Source organism: Anopheles funestus, chromosome 2RL, assembly GCF_943734845.2.
Source record: "Anopheles funestus chromosome 2RL, idAnoFuneDA-416_04, whole genome shotgun sequence".
Classification (NCBI taxonomy): domain Eukaryota; kingdom Metazoa; phylum Arthropoda; class Insecta; order Diptera; family Culicidae; genus Anopheles; species Anopheles funestus.
In genome coordinates this window covers 46956399-46976241 of record NC_064598.1, presented here as the reverse complement: position 1 = coordinate 46976241, position 19843 = coordinate 46956399, and the positions used below count along the sequence as shown (strand labels likewise).

The 19843-nt window shown below is 46.0% G+C and overlaps 5 protein-coding genes across 6 annotated transcripts; 3 read left to right on the top strand and 2 right to left on the bottom strand.

The window, feature by feature from the left end:
- The first annotated feature begins 32 nt into the window (after positions 1-32).
- Positions 33-2097, top strand: LOC125765454 (arrestin domain-containing protein 3-like). The gene is made up of 2 exons (XM_049430635.1): positions 33-855; positions 973-2097. Exons 1-2 carry the CDS (start codon positions 720-722, stop codon positions 1902-1904), a joined length of 1068 nt encoding a protein of 355 aa, XP_049286592.1. The 5' UTR covers positions 33-719; the 3' UTR covers positions 1905-2097.
- Positions 2098-2813: 716 nt separating this feature from the next.
- Positions 2814-15897, top strand: LOC125765395 (TATA-binding protein-associated factor 172). Of its 2 annotated transcripts, none has more exons than XM_049430449.1 (6): positions 2814-3973; positions 8854-8957; positions 9065-14218; positions 14283-14423; positions 14489-14732; positions 14809-15897. In XM_049430449.1, exons 2-6 carry the CDS (start codon positions 8947-8949, stop codon positions 15334-15336), a joined length of 6078 nt encoding a protein of 2025 aa, XP_049286406.1. In that variant the 5' UTR covers positions 2814-3973; positions 8854-8946; the 3' UTR covers positions 15337-15897. The 2 variants fall into 2 exon arrangements, with proteins under 2 accessions (XP_049286406.1, XP_049286407.1); XM_049430450.1 differs by lacking the exon at positions 2814-3973 and adding an exon at positions 6275-8733.
- Positions 15898-16074: 177 nt separating this feature from the next.
- On the bottom strand, positions 16075-17104 carry LOC125765469 (uncharacterized). Its single transcript, XM_049430656.1, has 2 exons — positions 16421-17104; positions 16075-16350 (listed from the first exon to the last, which is right to left on the bottom strand). The coding sequence occupies exons 1-2, from the start codon at positions 16983-16985 to the stop codon at positions 16208-16210; spliced, it is 708 nt and encodes a 235-aa protein (XP_049286613.1). The 5' UTR covers positions 16986-17104; the 3' UTR covers positions 16075-16207.
- A 754-nt stretch (positions 17105-17858) lies between these two features.
- Positions 17859-19279, top strand: LOC125765459 (RNA transcription, translation and transport factor protein-like). Its single transcript, XM_049430641.1, has 2 exons — positions 17859-18390; positions 18473-19279. Exons 1-2 carry the CDS (start codon positions 18189-18191, stop codon positions 19162-19164), a joined length of 894 nt encoding a protein of 297 aa, XP_049286598.1. The 5' UTR covers positions 17859-18188; the 3' UTR covers positions 19165-19279.
- LOC125765490 (uncharacterized) lies at positions 19190-19785 on the bottom strand. Its single transcript, XM_049430694.1, has 2 exons — positions 19381-19785; positions 19190-19304 (listed from the first exon to the last, which is right to left on the bottom strand). Exons 1-2 carry the CDS (start codon positions 19535-19537, stop codon positions 19237-19239), a joined length of 225 nt encoding a protein of 74 aa, XP_049286651.1. The 5' UTR covers positions 19538-19785; the 3' UTR covers positions 19190-19236.
- Positions 19786-19843: the final 58 nt, after the last annotated feature.

Here is a 19843-nt window from a genome sequence, read left to right as displayed (position 1 = left end):
TTTCTCGTTTGCGCGTGTATTTTTAGTTAATGCTGAGACGTGTTGTGAGTCAACCATACCGCCAGCAAATTTCTGCAGCCTGGTGCGAGTTTGTTGTGCTCCTCCTATCGGTGGAACCGGGAAGAACTGGTGCCTTTGTTTGTGGCGATCTTGATTTTCGACGCAGTGTCTAACTGCGAGAGCTCTCGCCAATATTCAAAGCCAGCTTTTGATCGTGATCCGAGAGCGAATTGTGAGGGAAATGTGTCCAATCGAGTGTGTTAATGAATGAATCCGCACATCATCATCTTGTGCTGTTACGCACCACAGTCCGCAATGTCATCCGGGATTTATCGAACGTACAAATCAGTGAATGAGTAATGCATCAGCTATGGGTTCTTAATTTTATCGAACCCCGCCATTGAGCGTGTGTGTGTGACTCGCGGCTGCTACGCCGTTTATACACAACTCCATCCCGTGGTATATCGATCGTTCCCATTATCTCGCGGAAACCGTTAAGTCATCTTAAACCCCATGCCACGGATAGATAATTGTGGACCGTGTTGATTCCTACCCGAAGCGTTATCAATTTTATCGAAAGTTTGGCACACAGTACACAGTGGTCGACACCAGGCAGACGAGTACGGTTCGGTCGCCGAACGACTGAGGGTGGTCCCTTTCAACACGCAGACTCCTCGCGGGTTGGTTCTTTGCACAAAGTTCAAGGTGAGGGAAACAAAATGCCGAAGGAAAAAACCTCGAAGCATGTGAAGTGCGACGTACTGTTTGATGACAACTCGAGCGGCATATTTGCGGCCGGTGATCGTGTTACCGGGACGATCGAGCTCCACCTTACTAAGATCAAGAAAGTGCGAGGTAAGTGCGTCGTTAAAGTGCGTTCGGCTGGTAAAAGGAATCCCTTATCGGTGTCACTAATCCATCGGGACCTGCTGTTGCTTTTTCCCCCTTTGTATTTTTTCATTCGTCCATCAGGTGTCTGTCTGCTTATCTCCGGGTTTTCGGCCGTGTTTTGGGAGGCGAAGGTACCGGATGGTCCAAAAAACAAAAAAGTTAAAGCCCAATTTAAGGGCCGCGAAGACTTCATCAAGAAGAAGCTGTATCTGGCCGGATCGGAAAATGGTGCCGGTATGCAGCTACCACCCAACCACATACGTTACAAGTTCGATTTCACCATCCCACCAGCAGCGCCGACCTCGATGGAGGGAAAGTACGGACACGTCCGGTATCTGCTACAGGTGACGCTTGAGCGGCCTTGGAAGTTTGATCACAACTTCCAGCAACCGTTCACCGTCGTGTGTCAGGCGGATCTGAACAAAAGCAACGAGGTGCTGTGCATACCGACCAAGGCAGAAAATATGATAACATTCTACTGTGGTTTGTGCCGATCCCGTCCGCTGATGGTATCGGCGACAACACCGAAGTCGGGCTATGCACCGGGTGAAACGATCGAGCTAGAGGTGTTTGTGCAAAACTCCAGCAAGGTGGCAGTGAGCGAGATTGAGATCAAGTTCCAGAAGATCCTCAAATTTACCAGCCAGACGCGTGTCATCGGCCAGACGCAAATACCGAAGGAAGAAAATAACATCCAGTACGAGGTGCTAGAGGTACACAAGATTCCAACCGTCGAGGGTGAGAACGATGCCCGGTTTGTGGAAAACTTTGTCGTCGGTCCAATTCCGTCCACCGAAACGGCGCAGAGTCGTATCGTAGCAGTAGGATACGAGCTGGCACTTGTCGTTAAACCACAGGCGTCTACCAAACGCATGAAGCTTAACATACCGATTACGATCGGCCAGATCCCATTGGCAGGATCTGCCACGCCGTACTCGATATCGGGAGGACTGCATAAGCTGAACGATACATTAAACGAGCACAGCAGCGCACCGCCGGCATATGAGGCCTAGCCGCGTGATGGGTGATTGATAGCACACCTATGACAAACTGGATTACCTTGTGATAGAGATTAGAAAACGCAAATTGAGCGAACGATCGCAACGAATGACGTACTAGTGATTTTAATATACATATTTAAGCAGCAGTGAGCATTTTGTTTCATGTGTTTTTAAATAAACAAAAACCTATTTTATTTACATACAATTCGTACGCATTGGTTAATTGTATTGCATTTAGCAAATTCTCTCTATCTCAGCTGATGTGTGATCGAAAGAAAATCAACTTCAATGGCGTTATATCTTTGGTTTTGTTATTGGCGAACCACAATGAAGCCTCGCAGCTGGTTAAGCAACAGCTGATCCTTTAATTTGACTTCATAGCTTTTTAGCGCGCTCTCATCAGACCCTAGATAATTCAGCGGTGTTTAAATTTTCCTAATTAAAAACTCAAGGGAACGTTGGAGGGATAAACCTTATAAAACTTTGATACGAAATTAGCTAAAGCTACTATTAATAATTTAAAAATAGAAGAAAAAAACATACAAAATCAACAAAAGAATACGAAACTAAAATTTTAAATCCAGAAATTTTAAACGTCGCACTCAATCACAACTGTCAAAGCGCGCCAAGGAGAAACAATGACACTGTAGTATCGAGAAACAATGTACAGCAAAAATGAAACGTAATAACGACTACATTGTGTACTAAATGATCGAGAAATTACGTTTGAACAAGAATTTACCTCATTGCACCGCTATACTTTATTTTGTCCACAACACAGCTGTCAAATTTGCTTTGTCAAAATCCCATACGTCAAACAGTTCAACCTGATATAAACTTTCTTTCATACACTTGGACTCGATTGCACGCACACAACCAAGCGAAACGCAAGAAAAGTCAGTTGACGTTGTGGAATGGCGAACAGTATAAATTTGATCTCCGAACAATGCAGAAATTCTCTGAAAATTCAATTGGGCCCGCGGCTCGTGAGTCGGTTGTGAAAGTGTTTTGGTGTAGTGTTCCGGTCAAGCTGCAGCAGCCGCCTGCTCTCGTTTCCCTTCCGCTGCTGCCAGATCATCTGTTGCGGGGCGTTCGGTTGCCCTTGTCGCCGTCGTCGTTGCCACCGTGGCCACCGTTGTTGATTCTGCCGCGGTCAGCAGTATCACGCTCATCCCGCCGCTATCTCTGCCGACCACCGGACGGTTGAGAGGTGAGCTTCGTCTCCTGTCTTACCATGTGGTAGAAGGAGAAGGCAAACACCTACCTTGATCATCCGCAGTGAACGTGTGTGTGCGAGGCGAACTCGCAACAGCAGCAGCAGCAGCAGCTGGTATCCGTGCACGGTGGAGCCACCGACTCCTGCCTTCCCCTGCATGTGGTTGTGCCAACGGGGAAAGAAAATGTGGAAAAGAGAGCTCTTTAGACAATCGAGAAGGGCATGATGCAGTGTCGATGGGGCGGCAGATGACACTTCTGTTCGAGGCCATTAAAAAATGCATTATTCTGAGGGAAAATGTAATTTGCCGTAAGGAATAAGATTTTCCATTTTCACCACTCAACTTCTATGAGAAAATAGGCGAAGTAGGCTGGGAAGAGGCAATACACGCGCTACGTTGTGGGTTTTTTTTCTCACTCCGCGTGTGAGTGCGTGTGGTGCACACATATTGGCAAATGTGTGCGTGTGTGTGTGTACAGTGATTGCAGATTAGTGTGCGTGAAAATTGGATTAAGTGCGTATTGAGCAGGAAAAACAAAACGTGCATCGGGTGTGTGTGTGTGCGTATGTGTAATTTTGGAATGCTTTCCTGTGTGCGCGCTACAGCACGGTGTATGATAGTGTGTGCGGCATGTTGAAAAATCAGCGCATGGGTGTGAAAAATGCACTGTACAGTGCGCTTTGGCTAGAATCAGAATGGAAGGAATTAGTTTGCTTGCGTGTGTGTAGTGTGGGGAAGAAAAAATAGATAGAGCGAGAAAGGCTGTGCGGCGGATTACACAGCGTCATCGATGAAAAAGAGAGGAAAAGAAAAACTTCTAGAGTAAACGCCATTTAGCAACGAAAATGCAACGGAAAGCGAAAGGTAAGTTTTTTTTCCTTATTTGTTTTCTTCTCGCGTGTATTATCGTTCACCTTGCAATGGTAATACAACGGCAGTTTGTACACGAACACAAGGGTGCGTATGTGGCACCGCCAGTCAAATCGGTACCGATTCTAGAAAAGTATTGCGAAAATAGAGACAGAGATAGGGTCAAAAGGAAAGCACAAAAAGAGACGCACATGCTGATTGTACGCGTGTACAAGATTTGTTCTAAAGCGATTTGTTCGGTGTACTAGAAAAAGAAAATATGACTTGCGCGTTCACTGCAAAACAGATTGCCAGCCTACTGAGGCTCAGTTTTTGCTTGCTTTCTCAGCGACGGTAAAACATTCGTTTGTTTGTTTTATGTTTCCAATGCCCACCGACCCTGTATTCGTCACGCCGTGTGTGTATGTGTTGTAAGTGTTTTTTTTTTGTTCATTCACCCCCAGTCTCTCAGCTTGCTCTATGACGGCTTGCTATATTTAGAATCTATGAGAAGATCCAAGGGGAAAAAAGAGTCGTAATATTCTACTGGGAATAACCCCAACCCGGGGGTAGGTTCAAACATTAGTAGTAGTAGTAGTAATGGTAGTAGTAGTAGTAGTAGTACAAGTTGAAGAATACAAACGAATTGAGGACGCGTAGTAGTGCGCTATTCTGACGACGAATGTGGTGGATGAACAAATATCGATTAAATTCCTTGCTTAAGGCACATTATCTCCGTTTGGCCTGTTTTTCCAATCTTTTGGAACTTCGTAACGTGTAACGTAAGAGCTTATCTCCATAATAAGCCATAATTTCACGGAAGGTTCTGAAGAGTTCTAAATTCTCTAACATAAGTAGGTATTAATTTCGGGACGTAAATTTGCTGTGCAATTGCTTTGTACATGATTGCTAGATCAATCAGGAAGGTCGGCTGACTACGGGAAAGCTTACATTGCGCATACATACACACGCGTTGCAGGCAAACATATCATCTAGCATCAAACAATGTTGATAGCGACGAACTGTCTGCAGCTGTTTGCAATCACAACACAGCTTGCATGTTTCACCATGGCAAAATATGTGCCTCCCATTGTAGGCCGACGAACGACGAACGGACCTAAAACTCATCCAAGTTGCGGGTTCCATTCACGCAGCAGCAACAGCAGCAGCTTGTGCACCCTTCGGCATATGTCATTTCTCTATAGCCGCATTCACAACATGTGTTTGATTGCGCGTGTATTGGTGTGATCGCAATCAAAGGCGGCTGCGGCAACGAGACAAGCTAGAGCTCTGCGCCGATCATGCCGGATGGATGGTTTAGAACAATTTAAATAATTGTTTGATGTACGTTGTTCGTTGGGCAATTAAATGAAGAATCATTTAATAAAAAATAAAAAAAGGAGAATTAATTATTTAAGGAAAAAAGTTTTATAAAACACCGATGGTTAAAATCATTCGCCTTTTTTCAGTTGCTTCAAAATCATTCGGAAACAGAGTGAATCACATTAAAAATGTATTACCGTTTCGTTCAGTAATGATATGAAATTTCGATCTGTTTTAATTTGACTATTTGACTTACATTCTGACTATATTTTGTCTACCATTATCATTTGTTTGTTTTCATTTTATTCTCCACCTATTTCATGCTTAGATTGGGTGATTCTGCTCAGAACAAAGCGATTGGTTGTCCATCGGCATCAGAAATTTTGTTAGCAACTAATAAATTTTTTCTTCCTGTGACGTCCTGCCCAATTCTTCGAACAGATTACGCCATCACAGCATTATGTACAGACCACTTTAAAGTTGGAAACAAAATAGCGATAAACACACAAACGAACATTGGTCTATGGTAGCTTAGTCAAATAGGAAAGGCATTAGACAAACGGTGGTAAAAAATACATTGTGGACTATCTGCGTAATTCTAGGTGCCAAATGTTTTTGATTCACGAGAATTGTTCTCGTGTGTCCTATTGCAGAATATTGTATGTGACGAGCTGTAATAGAACGATCATAACAAGGGCTTGGCCGCTTACGTGTTCGTTGTGAGCAATGGATCTCGATTGTCTGGCCCCGATTGGATCAGTATTAACGGCACACGAACCCATAAACCCTTGCATCCCGTAATACGTTGTCATTTGATAGATCTCTTCTAAAGAATTTTTATTTTACAGTCAGTCACAAAATAATTGCGCTTGAATAATTTTTTATGATACTACATGAGGAGTATTATACTTCGAGAGAATTATATTACAATCGTTTCCTTTTTTTCATTGAAGGAGAGCAATCACAATATTTTCAATAAACTATGTTTTACTTAATATTAAAAATCTCGAAAATGCATTTAGTAATTTATCATTTAAATATTAATAATAATGAATGTAATTGTTGTTAAAAAAACAAATCGATGAATAGAAATATAAATACGAGTATCGTTTCATCATTTAAAATTGCCTTTTATTACTGCTCTTTGACACTTGTCAATCCCTGTAATTTGACACATCAGTTGAGTTTGTTCGAGGTTTGCCTATTTAACTGCATTTAAAAGGACTTAACTAAACATTTTTATTTTTTCATAAACTCGTGTAATCGTGGAGATATTACTTTTTAAATAGCAACCACTTCATTTTAATTACTTGCGTATTTCAGTGATTTACAATAATAGATTTTGAGATATAAAATATTTCTGCACAATATTTTTTATTGTTAGTAATTCAGTTTTATTTGCTTGATTTTAACATCCCGTTTATTTTTAATTGTTTTTCCAAGGGTTAATTTTGTTACCGACTGTAAAAATGGGCCTATAATTGACAAACGGTGCGGGTCATCGTCTGAAATGCAATCCCAAGCTTCCACAGTATTAGCGGTCTCGTCAGTACACATCACGTTATACTTATGAAGCAAACAATAAAATGGTGTCTAATTAGAAGACTTAAACAGACAGATATGCCGCATTAAAAAAGAACCGACTCCAGCTTGCCGAGAATGTGAAAACGTGCCACAGTCTGTCAGCCAATGAAAGTAATGAGATAAACATCCGTTCCTGTTTCGGCTGTACCGAGGGTCAAGTGTTCCAAGGGAGAGTGTATGTTCTCTTTTTTTGCTCCAAATTTTGGACAACAAAAATAGCATTCAAAAGAAAGAGATCCCATTATGAAACGTCGAGTGAATGTGTGTTCGTATCTTTGCGTATCCAATAGGATGCGACGATCCACCCTTTGCAACAGCGAAGGTTGCTGCGATGCATCTCATCCAACATCGCATTTGCTCCCCGAAAGCCGAAAACCACCAGAGGGAACCTTTTTTCCGGGGTTTGTCATCAAAAAGCAGAATGTTCGTTACGCATGATGCGGCAACCGGAAGTGAAAATGGTTCACTGAAGGTGCACAGTTCAGTTAAAATAGGGAGAGAATAATGGATAACATTTGAATAATGGATCTATTTTATTTGCTAGCTTGTCTACGATACGATACTGTTATGTGCTGTGCTGTGCAGGATCGGATATGATCACAACAACAGATTAGCAGGCGTATTGTAGACAAAAATGTTATTTAAATGCTGTCATACATATGGAATTGCATTGAGGTTTCCGGTGTAATAAATATCTGTGTTGAAGTTGTTCTTTTTTATATGCTTTGAGCTGAGCGCTGACGTGTCGCCCATAATTAAGAGTAATTGAATCGATTTTTATTAAATTATCTCTCCATGTGTGAGTGTGCTTTAGTACATATCCAATAAATGGAAAAAGATAATGGGAATATCCATAAAATTGAAATGTCAGCAGTGATGTCAATATGAGGAAGAAGAGTGTCCGAGATTATCCGTACCAGCATCCGTTAATTGATTTATGAGCGACGTCCGTCAGCAACAACGTTCATGTCCGTAGTCGTCCTGAAGCACTCGAATGTATGTGAGATTGATTGTGAGATGGCTTTGGTTTCCATTTTGTTTTTCCTCCTTTTTCTTCCACCCAACTATTTTATGATCTCATGTCCAATTATTCAGGAGAAAAACGGTTAAGAACAATAAGGAAAAAATATATACGTGCTTTTGATTGGAATTGAAATACGGTTCTCCCTGGACACACCTTGGAGGCCCCCCCATATATACGTCATTGTCTCGCGAATCATATACATATCGCTCCGAGGTCAATGGATCACCGCGATAGTGTGATATTTGTCACTGTCTCGTTGTCGCTCTTGGTACACCATGGCCTTCTACAGACACGTCTCGTTCTGCGCAGAATTGTTCTACTAGCAATTCCGCGGCCTGCTTCGCTGACGAGAAAGAGGGTTAGAACTATTGGAATCTCCAATCAATTCAGTAGCACTTCTCACACTTTCTCTCCTGATTCTGATGCGTACACACACACACACACACACACACACACACACACACTCGCACACAAACACGCGCATACAGTTGGAAAATCTTTCCAGGACATCAAGGAAAGCTACATAGATCCGTTTTAGAACCGAGCCAGAGCTCTAGCGTCGGTCGCGTATTCTCAGACAGCAGGCTGACAGGAATTCCGGGACAGTAGCGCCAGACGCCAGCCAGACTGCACTTGCGCTTTTCAAGCACACAAAACCATCCCATCCGATGTATATATCTGTGTTCCTATGTTCTCCCCGCCTAATAGGATTGGAATGTTTTTTTTTTGTTTCTTCTCCGGTGGCGCTGCATTCTACCGAGTGTGTGGAAACGTTCTCTTCTCACCAGTGTGCATCTGCACTTGGAGTTGTTTGGACGCTTTTTCTCAACGCCATCCCATCGCGGTTGTTTGAAAATCTTTTGCAAAAACACACACACACACACACACAGTAGATAATATATGATAATAAAATGTTACACTTTCAAATGGTGTACTAATATATTTTTTTTGTTTTCTTTTACAGATCGTCGTTGTGCTTGATATTGCTTTTATAAAAGTTTGAAAGTGGAAAAGAATTGATGTAAAAATTCTGAGCAGAGTACTCTGACAGAACAAAATGACTTCGAGGTAAGTTTTCTTCACGATGCAAATCAAAACAACCAAAACAAACACAAACCAACATAACTGACTCATTTTCTGTCCTCCTATTTTGCTCCCTCGCTCCCCCACAACAGATTAGATCGGCTGTTTATTTTGCTCGAATCGGGTTCGGCTGCGGTAACGCGCAAGGCTGCGGCAAAGCAGATCGGCGAAGTACAGAAGCTCCATCCGCACGAGCTGCACAATCTGCTTAGCCGCCTGCTGACGTACCTGCACAGCAACAGCTGGGACACACGAATCGCTGCATCGCAAGCCGTCCAAGCGATCCTTACCAATGTGCCGCAATGGGAACCGAAGGGACTGCCGGGTGTGAAGCAAGAAACAAAGGAGGAACCACCGGCCGACCAGCTCGATGATGATGAGGAAGAAAAGTCGTGCGATTCGTCCAGCACGCATGGTAGTAGCACCCGGAACGGCCACAATAATCATCGCCTTTCGTTCGATAATTTTGACCTGAATGCGGTTCTGTTCAAGGGCGCCCGGTTGATGGGTTCGGAAGGGACCGAATTTGATCCGCTGGACGAGAACGAGATGGTGGATTTGCGGGAAAAGCTTGCCCGTCAGCGGGCACTGCTGAACGAGAAGCTTGGCCTTAGCAGTGGGCTCAACATAGAGGAGCTGGTGACGCTGGATGATGTGCGTAACAATGGTAGTGGAATGTCCGGCACCCGGGATCACCAGACCGGTGCGGGTGGTGAACGTTTGGTACCGGTTCAGGAGATACTGCGATTGAACCGTGCCGATTCGGTGGAAGGTTTAAGCTGTCGGGAGAAAAACCGTGCCCGACGGAAGGCACGTCAGCAGCAGCAAGCGTTCCCGAATCCGATCGGAGCGGTCATAGGTGGTGGAGGAGGAACGGGCGGGGGTGGTGTTGTCGTTCCCACATCAATTGCTGGAAATGGTTCAAATGGGTTGGGAATCAATATGGCGTCAGCAGGCGCTGGTCAGCAAGAAACAACCATCGGTGAACCTGATCGAAAGCGAATTAAAACGGAAAAAGGTGAAATCGTTACAGCTGCTGGAGCAGCTGGAGGTGGTGGTACTGGGACTATTACTTCAGGCACCTGGACGGGAGAGGCAGTCCCCGACCTAACAGGAGCATGGGTCGATGCCACCGATTGGCCGTTGGATTCGTTTTGTTCCAAACTATTTCTAGATTTATTCAGCCCACGGTGGGAAACTCGTCACGGATCAGCGACGGCTTTGCGCGAGCTGCTTAAATCACACGCAGACGGTGGCGGTAAAAGTGTGTACATGGCCAAAGCAGAAATGGACCGTCAGCATCAGCTATGGTTGGAAGACGCCACACTACGTCTGCTGTGCGTTTTGGCTTTGGATCGTTTTGGAGACTTTGTGTCGGATCAGGTGGTAGCACCGGTCCGTGAAACGTGTGCCCAGGTGCTTGGTACGGTTCTACGTCAACTACCGTTGCCCAAGGTGCACCAAACCGTTGCCATACTGCTGACGTTCGTAAAGCAGAAAGAGTGGGAAGTCCGGCACGGTGGTCTGCTCGGCATCAAGTACATGCTGGTTGTGCGCGAGGATCTTATACAAACGTTCCTGCCCGTCATCATTAACGATGTGCTGACGGGGCTGTTCGATGCGGTTGATGATGTGGGTGCAGTTGCGGCATCCACCCTAATTCCGATCGCTACCTGGCTACCGAAGCTACTCAGCCGGGCGCAAGTATCACACATCGTGAAGCTGCTCTGGGATCTGTTGCTTGACCAGGACGAGCTGGCTTCAGCGTGCAACAGCTTCATGGGACTGCTCGCATCCATTTTAAGCCTACCGTCCGCCTCCAGCTGGATCCAGATGGAGCCGATGTCGATACTGGTGCCCCGGCTATGGCCCTTCCTTAGCCACTGCAGCTCTTCCGTGCGGCGTTCCACGTTGCAAACGCTCAAAACACTTACATCCGTCTCGACCGAAGAGGGAACCAACGGTGGCTCTACCACACCACCGTCTTCCAATGGGAAATCGGAACCGGCGGACAGTGCCGTGCTTACCGTACCCGACACGGAAGAGTCGAAGCTGGGGCTTAATTTCGGTGTAAAGGATTGGCCACCGCCACTGCTGCAGGAAGCGCTTCGACACATCTTTCAGCGCGTGCTCGTGGAGCACGTGGAGGATATACAATCGCTCGCGGAGGATGTGTGGAACAATCTGGTTGTGAATGCGGAGCTGTCCGCGCTGCTGCACGCTTCCTGTCCGTACGTTTCCAGCTGGCTTTGTCTCGCTATGCAACCGGTACGGTTAGCATTCGATCCGGGATCGCTGATCTACGCCAAACCCAGCCAACATCAGAGCGGCAGCAACCGGGAACGAAGACCCCGGCAATTCGATTCGTTTGACACGGGTGGAGGAGCTGGTGGATGCGGCGGTGTTGGCCATTTATCGTCATCCTCGTCGTCCGGTTCACTGCATCAGAAACTTTTCCTCGGCGGTGCCGAAACCGTTCCGCTGGATGTGCGAGAAAAGAACGTGGTACGGGCACGCTGCAAAGCCGCCCGAATGATTGGGTTGCTGTCACGGTACCTCGTGCTGCCGGCACCTGGCGTCACCTACACACCCGAGACGGAGAGTCCCATCGATTGCTATACCAAAGTGCTGATCGGATACCTTCAGTCCCGGTCGGCTCTGCAGCGGTTGATCAGTAGCCTCGTGATTGCGTACTGGTGTTCGTTCGACACAACGATTCAGCCGGGTCCTCCGGTGCTGCAGGAACGATTGCGCGCCTGCCTGAACGAGTACGTCTATTACGATGAGGTGGGCATCTTGTTCACGCGGCTACTGCAGGAGTGCCGTGACTATATGGCCACGCTGAAACAGCACAAGGTACAGCTGGCCGAGTACGAACAGCTGAAGGTGTTGACGCTTGATCAAATCTACCAAATAGCGACCGCCATCGGATGGTCGGCTGAGGAGATGCGCACCAAATACTGCCTCAAACCGAAGGTGGCCGAACTGTTGGAGGATCGGCGACGAAGTTTGCTTGGTTCGCATTCCGCCACCGCACTAGAACAGACGACACTGCACATCAACACGCAGTCGTCGGTGTCCGGTGCCGTCGTCAGCTTGCGTTGTCTTCCGGACCGACTGAATCCGGTAGTTAAACCATTGATGGAATCGATCAAGCGCGAAGAGTGTGAACTGCTGCAGAGGCTTTCGGCGAAATATTTAAGTGATCTGCTCGATCAGGTCATCGCTAGGACGCCGTGTCCGAACAGTAAGATTGTCACGAACCTGTGCACACTGCTTAAAAGCGATCCCGAGTTTACGCCCCGTGTGCTCTGTCCGGACCAGGAACTGCAGCACTTTGATCCGGCAAATACGGAAGAGTCCAACCCGTATCATGGCATTCTGACGCTTACTAAGCAGAATCAGCGCTGCAAAGAAAATGCTTCCGCTTCGGGTGGATCCGGTGGTGGATCGTCCCGTGGACCGGGTAGACCTGCGGCTGCTAGCACCGTTGCAGCCGCACTCGACCTCTCGTCGTCCGCCACGTCGACGAACAGCACCAATGCAGCACTGGACGAACTGCTGGGTCCGTCCGAAAGTGAAGAAACACAGCGGAAACATGCACGCACCCAGCGGCTCGGTGCAACGGCAGCCATTACGACCATTTGTGCCCAGTTTGGTTCACAGTTGCCACAGAAGTTGCCCATCGTGTGGGAACTGTTGCTGGACAAAATACAATCGCGCGTCGATGATGCATATATCGATCGATTAGCGCTGGATGTGATTGCACAGGATGAGACGAACGATTTTATAACGTCCCTGCAGCTGTTGGAAGTGGCCGCACCGTTTTTGAACGTATCGCTGCACAAGGAACTTTTCGAGTTGCTGCCAAAGCTATGCCTTCTGCTTCGCCATCCACTGAAAGGTGTCCGGCATATGGTTGGACGGTGTTTGGCAACGCTGGCAGCGGTTGATGCGGCAACTGTGATGACGCTCGTCATTAACGACGTCGTACCCTTGCTGTCCTGCATCGAAAGCATCATCAAGAGGCAGGGTGCCGCCGAAGCGATTACCTGCATCGTTAATCGACTGCAGTTCGAGATTGTACCGTACGTGGTGCTGCTGGTTGTGCCACTGTTAGGTCGCATGAGTGATCCGGACCAATCGGTGCGGCTCGTTTCAACGCACTGCTTTGCGACGCTTATCCAGCTGATGCCGTTGGATGGGCTTGCGTCGGACGGTGGTAGCACACGCAACCTTTCCGAGGATCTTCGCCAGCGCAAAATGAAGGATCGCCGATTTCTGGAGTATCTGTTCTCACCGAAAACGATACCCGACTTTGAGATACCGGTGAAGATTAATGCGGAACTGCGCAGTTATCAGCAATCGGGTGTAAATTGGCTGTGGTTTCTGAATCGCTACAAACTGCACGGCATCCTGTGCGACGACATGGGTCTCGGAAAAACGTTGCAAGCGATCTGCATTCTCGCGGCGGATCACCATCAGCGCAGCCAGGAAGCGAACTGTGCCCAGCTACCGAGCATTGTCATCTGTCCACCAACGCTGACCGGCCATTGGGTGTACGAGGTGGAGAAGTTCCTGCCGAGTCGGTTTCTGCGACCGTTGCATTACGTCGGTTTGCCAGGAAATCGGGAACAGCTGCGACAGAAGCTTGGCACGTACAATCTGATCGTGGCATCGTACGACATCGTGCGGAAGGATATTGAGTTTTTCAGCTCGGTACACTGGAACTACTGCATCCTGGACGAGGGACACATCATCAAGAATGGGCGCACGAAAAGCTCCAAAGCTATCAAACAGCTGGTAGCGAACCATCGATTGATACTGTCCGGTACGCCCATCCAGAACAACGTGCTGGAACTGTGGTCACTGTTCGATTTCCTAATGCCGGGATTTCTCGGCACGGAGAAACAATTCAGCACACGCTTTAGCCGACCGATACTGGCCAGTCGGGATCCGAAGAGTTCACCAAAGGAGCAGGAAGCGGGTGCGCTCGCAATGGAGGCACTGCATCGGCAGGTACTGCCGTTCCTGCTGCGTCGTGTCAAGGAGGACGTGTTGACTGATCTACCGCCAAAGATAACGCAAGATTTGCTGTGTGAGTTAAGCCCGTTGCAGGAGCGATTGTACGAGGACTTTAGCCGGATGCATCTACATTCGTCCGACATACGCGAATGTTTGGAGAATATCGACGGACAGATGGCGGGACCGGCCAATAAGAAGACGCACGTGTTCCAAGCACTAAGGTGTGTATTGTTGTAGCTGAGAAAGTAATATGTAATGGCTAATGGAATTCTGTCCCTCCATCAGATACCTACAAAATGTGTGCAATCATCCAAAGCTGGTACTTTCCCCATCCCATCCGGAATATCAGATGATTGTGGGCGAGTTTACGCGCAACGGTTCATCCATGGATGATATTGAACATTCAGCAAAACTTCCTGTCCTAAAGTAAGCTACGGTGCCAAAGGTTTTAGTGGATGGATTTATTTATGATTTATTGCGTTTAATTTCAGGCAACTACTGCTGGACTGTGGCATCGGTACCAATGAGGATGTGTCGGTGAATCAACACCGTGCGCTTATATTTTGCCAGCTGAAGGCGATGCTTGACATCGTCGAAAATGATCTCCTGAAGAAGCACCTGCCTGCCGTGTCCTATTTGCGGCTGGATGGAAGTGTACCGCCCAGCACGAGACATCACATCGTAACCAAGTTTAACGGTGATCCCAGTATCGATGTGTTGCTCTTAACGACACAGGTAAATGCATTGGTTTGGTCCGCTACATGCTTCCACGGTTTAACCCGCCACTTTTTTCTACATCCTTTTTACACAGGTCGGTGGTCTCGGTTTAAATCTGACCGGTGCCGATACCGTCATCTTCGTCGAGCACGATTGGAACCCGATGAAAGACCTGCAAGCGATGGACCGTGCGCATCGAATCGGCCAGAAGAAGGTCGTCAATGTGTACCGGTTAATTACGCGCAAATCGCTGGAGGAGAAAATTATGGGCCTGCAAAAGTTTAAGCTGCTTACGGCCAACACGGTCGTCAGTGACGAAAATGCTTCGATGGATACGATGGGTACGGAGCAGTTGCTCGATCTGTTCACGCTCGCGGACGACAGTGGTAAGCAGCGTGGTGCTGTTGTTACTGCCGTATCATCCGGTTCTGACAGACGTTTGCGTTCAGCGGCGAACAATAGTGCAACTACTGGTACCGAGCTGGAAGCAAATGGTAATAGTGGGACGGCTATTAAGACAGTTCTGGAAAGCTTACCGGAGCTTTGGGACGATAGCCAGTACCATGAGGAGTACGATCTGTCGCAGTTCCTTGAAGGGTTGAAGAAAAACCGCCAGCAATAGCTGAAACAACAAACCACTGCTTAACAGCGGGTGGGACACAGCCATTCTCAACAAAGCGCTACCGATGGGAATGCGCATATGATGTGTGTGTATCTGGTCATAGCAAGGAAACGGGGAAGATAACATCAAAAAATGGTAAGATGATACGGTGAAGAAAATATCTACAGTAGAGTATAGAGAGAGTGAGAGAGAGAGGGAGAGAGGGAGAGACACTCTGGAGTGCTTCTTATCACATCTCATCCAAATGTGCGTTCATGTTAGCTAAGTTATACTGTTTTCTTTTTATCGTTTTCCACTATCGCTAAAGCTATCGTCCTAACATTTTATTTCTAATATTCCATCCCAATAAACAAATGAAAAAGGAGCAGATCGTTTTTAGAATTGTGGAATGGAAGAAGAAATTGTAAAACTATATTTTACTATCTATTCTTAAGCTCTTACTGTACAACACACTAGTTGCCACTGCATGTCGTACATTTGTAAGTTTCCCCGCGCAATGGGAAGAACTGGAAATTATGTATTTAAATACCTAGAATAAAGCGTGAGTTTCGTGAGTATAAAGATTTGGATTTTGCTGCTCTCGCTACAAAGTCCTAATTTAATATCACAGTTTCGTTAGGAGCAAAATACAATAATGTCATGATTGTTAATTGTATCACGTTTTGTATTGTGCCTCCTTTCAAAACCCTTTTTTTTTTGGAATGAGTTTTTGAAGAAATGATCGTTTTTTTTGCGCAATTGTTTTGCTTCGTTTTAATAACTTTATTCGAATGCTATGCTACAATAGGTGATTAGAATGGCTATTTTCAACTGACCATACGGCAGTGAGTCGTTATATTCGAATCAAATATAAATAAAAAAATATTTTCAGCTAAACAGCTTTAGTGCAGTAAGCGAAGCTGGGAATAATATCATTCGGAGCAGCTATCCGTATGTCGGAGCAAGTTTTGAACGTTTCCTGTGGTCCGCAACCGAGCTTGCCACTACCGTCTTCACAGTATCCCCAGTTGTTTCCTGCGAGAAACACAAATGCGTATATCAATTTTATTTCACGCCACCCCGCTAAAGGTCCACAACTTCTTACCAGCAACATATGTCCAGCGGAAAATGCAATGACTACAAGTGACCGAATCAGGAAGCTTCAAACTGACACTATACTCTCCTGGTGACGTTGACGGTAATGTCCAATTCCGGCTTCCATCGACTAAGTACAAGGGGTGCTTGCTGAAGCAAGAATCATCCTCCGTATCACCGTCAAGATTGCACAGATCGAAGTAAAAGTACCCACGATGGTTTGCCGTAATTCGAATTCTCGCTTCAATGGCGCTGCCCTGTACGTACTGTTTCACGATATCTCCCTGACCGTACTGGCCACCGAGCTCATGCCGACGGGGTTGGGCATCCCCATAGTTATCCCCGCACACTCCACACTTCCCATTGTACGTACCCCACTGTACCTGGAATCCACCACAAAACAGCTCGTTGTCAGTGTAGTTGGGAAGGGCGGCCGTATTACAACGCCATCGAGATCCTCGCGCGATCGGATCGAGAGCCATTCCATGCCCATTCACGGTGGCGATACAAGCACAGCCGAGCCATATTGTTACAGCCCAAGCCATTAGACGACGACGACGACGACGATCTGCCATTGTTTCTACCTGTCACGAGTGCGCTATGTTACGGTTAATTCAAGTTTGTGAGAAGACTTTTCACCGTGGAACGCGTTTTTAAAGCACACTATCGTAGCTTATCTTCACTAAACTGCAGTTAGTGTGAGCAAAAGTTTGCAAAACCCCCCGCCCGCCCCGTTCTCCAATTATGATCGTCTGGCTGTAGATAACGATCGATTTTATGAGTAGCAAAATAACACTTAAGAAATCAGCTTTGGGTTGGCGTCCCGTGGCACGATGTGCCGGAAGTCCTCCGGACTATGATATCGTCCGCGTTGTGCGTACAATAGTGTAGGTTCCTGTTTTTTTTCTATTGACACATTCGTTTGATGATAACCGAATTTGCTTTGTAGATTAAGATGGGAAATGAACAATGTGCAGCTCTGTGCGGATGCTAACGGTGCGAACGGTACGCTATGAATAAACCGAAATTTGGGTTTATTACCATCTGCATTTACGTTGCGGGAATAACAAAAAAAAACAGAAACAAACCACCCCGGTTTGCTTATCAGTGTTCCAAAATGCTCGAATGTAGTTCAGGGAAGGAACAATTTAGCAATGATGATACAATGATGAGCAGAAAGAGTGGATGACTTTCAATCGTATTGTGTAGTTCAGGTTTGTTTATAGCAAAAACCTTTTTTTAAACACTCGAGATAACGTGAATGGATGATGCATCCACTTGAATACTAGCCGGTAAGCAGTGGAATTCATCACTATTTTTGAACCGCATGTGATGGGCAATATAACACCATTTTGCGATATGATATATGCTTGTAGGGAAATAGAAAAAAGGGTCAAATATTGTCTCAAGATTTCTGATCACTTTGAAGATCTGTAGATTTTAGAAGATTAATCTTATGTTTTGTACTTCTCACAGTACGGTTATATTCACTTGCAGCACTCCGATGTGGTTATTTTAATCTCGATGTTGGAGCACATGAAGCCATCGCCAGAATTCTCCAACCGTTGAACCGTTAAAAAATGGCGCCCTCCACCAAAGTTTAGTAGACGCTAGTGGAACTTCCGGCAACATTCTAAACACGCTTAACTGAACCAACTCAACACAGTCTGCCTTCGTTTAGCTTTAATCAAAATAATTCCAAATATTTTGTGTTAATTTTTATTTAAATTTTCAAACAAAACGTATCTTGAGAAAAATGTTTGACTCGCGTGATTCGCATGGAACTACCCTACGTAGACCAACCTTGGGCGGATTTGTTTACAAAAGTGGCAGATTCTGTGGGGCAGAATAAGGACGCCGAAAGCTATTGTACCGACCAGAACAACAATTGTAGCTACGTTCGATCTAATCAAGTTGATATGTTTGAACGTTATCTATCTGCGCTTCAATATCCTCGCGTAGGACAGCTAAACATCGATGGTAAGTATATTGCTTTATAGTATTTGCGTTTGTGTGTGTGTGTGTTGGCCCTTTTTCATTCATATCTTTCTGTTCATTAAAGATCCGAAGGATTTTCGAAGCTTCGTACTGTGGCTGGAGGATCAGAAGATACGCTTTCTGCCCATCGACGGTCGGGATCCATTGAGGAAAATTAATTCACCCGAGGAATGGAATCGAGCGTACGAAAAGTACAAGAAAGACATACGACTGCCACAGCATCTCAAATCCAAGCAGGAAGAAATAACGTGGCTGCTGCTGTATGCAATCCGGCTCGAGTACACTGATAATGCGGAACAGTACCGTCCATTAACGGGAGCGAAAAAAGTGCAAGAGGAAGCGAGAAAAACAAGTGTTCCGGAAGTGTTATCCGCCAATCCGTTCGATAATTTTGACTTTACCAGTGCTGATTTTGAGGATGGATCGTGGAAGCTGGCCGAACGGCTGGGAATCGCTTACCATCCGGATCATCTGTTGTCACTGCAGGCAGCTGCAAAAGTTATCAGCAGTGCGTACAACAAGGAAGCCCTGAAGGAACGTGTCATCACGGGCCAACCGTTCCCGATCGAGCAGGGCAGCGGAATGGGACTGGAAACGGACCAAGATTTAGGACAGTGCGCAAGGATATTGCGTTTGCTGCAGATTCAAAACATCCGTAAACTACAAACAACCATCAACGAAACGATTGTGGCGGTGCAGAATGTGACGGCGGATCCACGAACGGATACCAGCTTGGGGAAGGTGGGAATGAAATAATTGTAGCCGAATTTTTAACAACCAATCGATATGTGTGAGGGAACTTTTTATTTTACGAACAGTAAACTCGAACTACTTCTGCGTTCTATCGCCAAAAGGGTAAACGTCTAGCAAGCGGGAAATGCCTATGCTTCCAGCGACTGGAAAGAAAAGAGAACTTGTATTAAGATAACAACTAAACACAGAAGCAGCACCACAACGTGCAACTACACGAACCTGCTGCGATTCCAAACATGCTGTACCGGCCTAGCGTGTGAGTTCGTTTCCGTGCTTGCAGCGCAAGGTACACTCCCATACCGATCACTCCGAACCCGCTAACCAAACGACAAGGCATACAGTCCTTGTACCGGTTGGAAATTACGGAATCAGCCATTTTCTACACCTTTATAGTCAATTCTGGTTGGATTTTCTACCCTTCCGTAGCGTTTGTTTTGATTTGTTACGCATTCAAAACAACGGGAAGGCTGTCAGCTTTCCACCCAAAAGATCATTTCACTTTAATTTAAAGTTTAAGTAACTTTTCATCAAACATGACGAAACTTCGCGAAATGCGCACTCTGAATGGAGTTTTTTTTAAACTTATTTTTACGTACGGTGACAACAAAAAAGATTTTTGCAACCATGCATGACTATTTTTCACGATATGCACACCTTGATGCAGCTACTCGAGCGCTCCGCT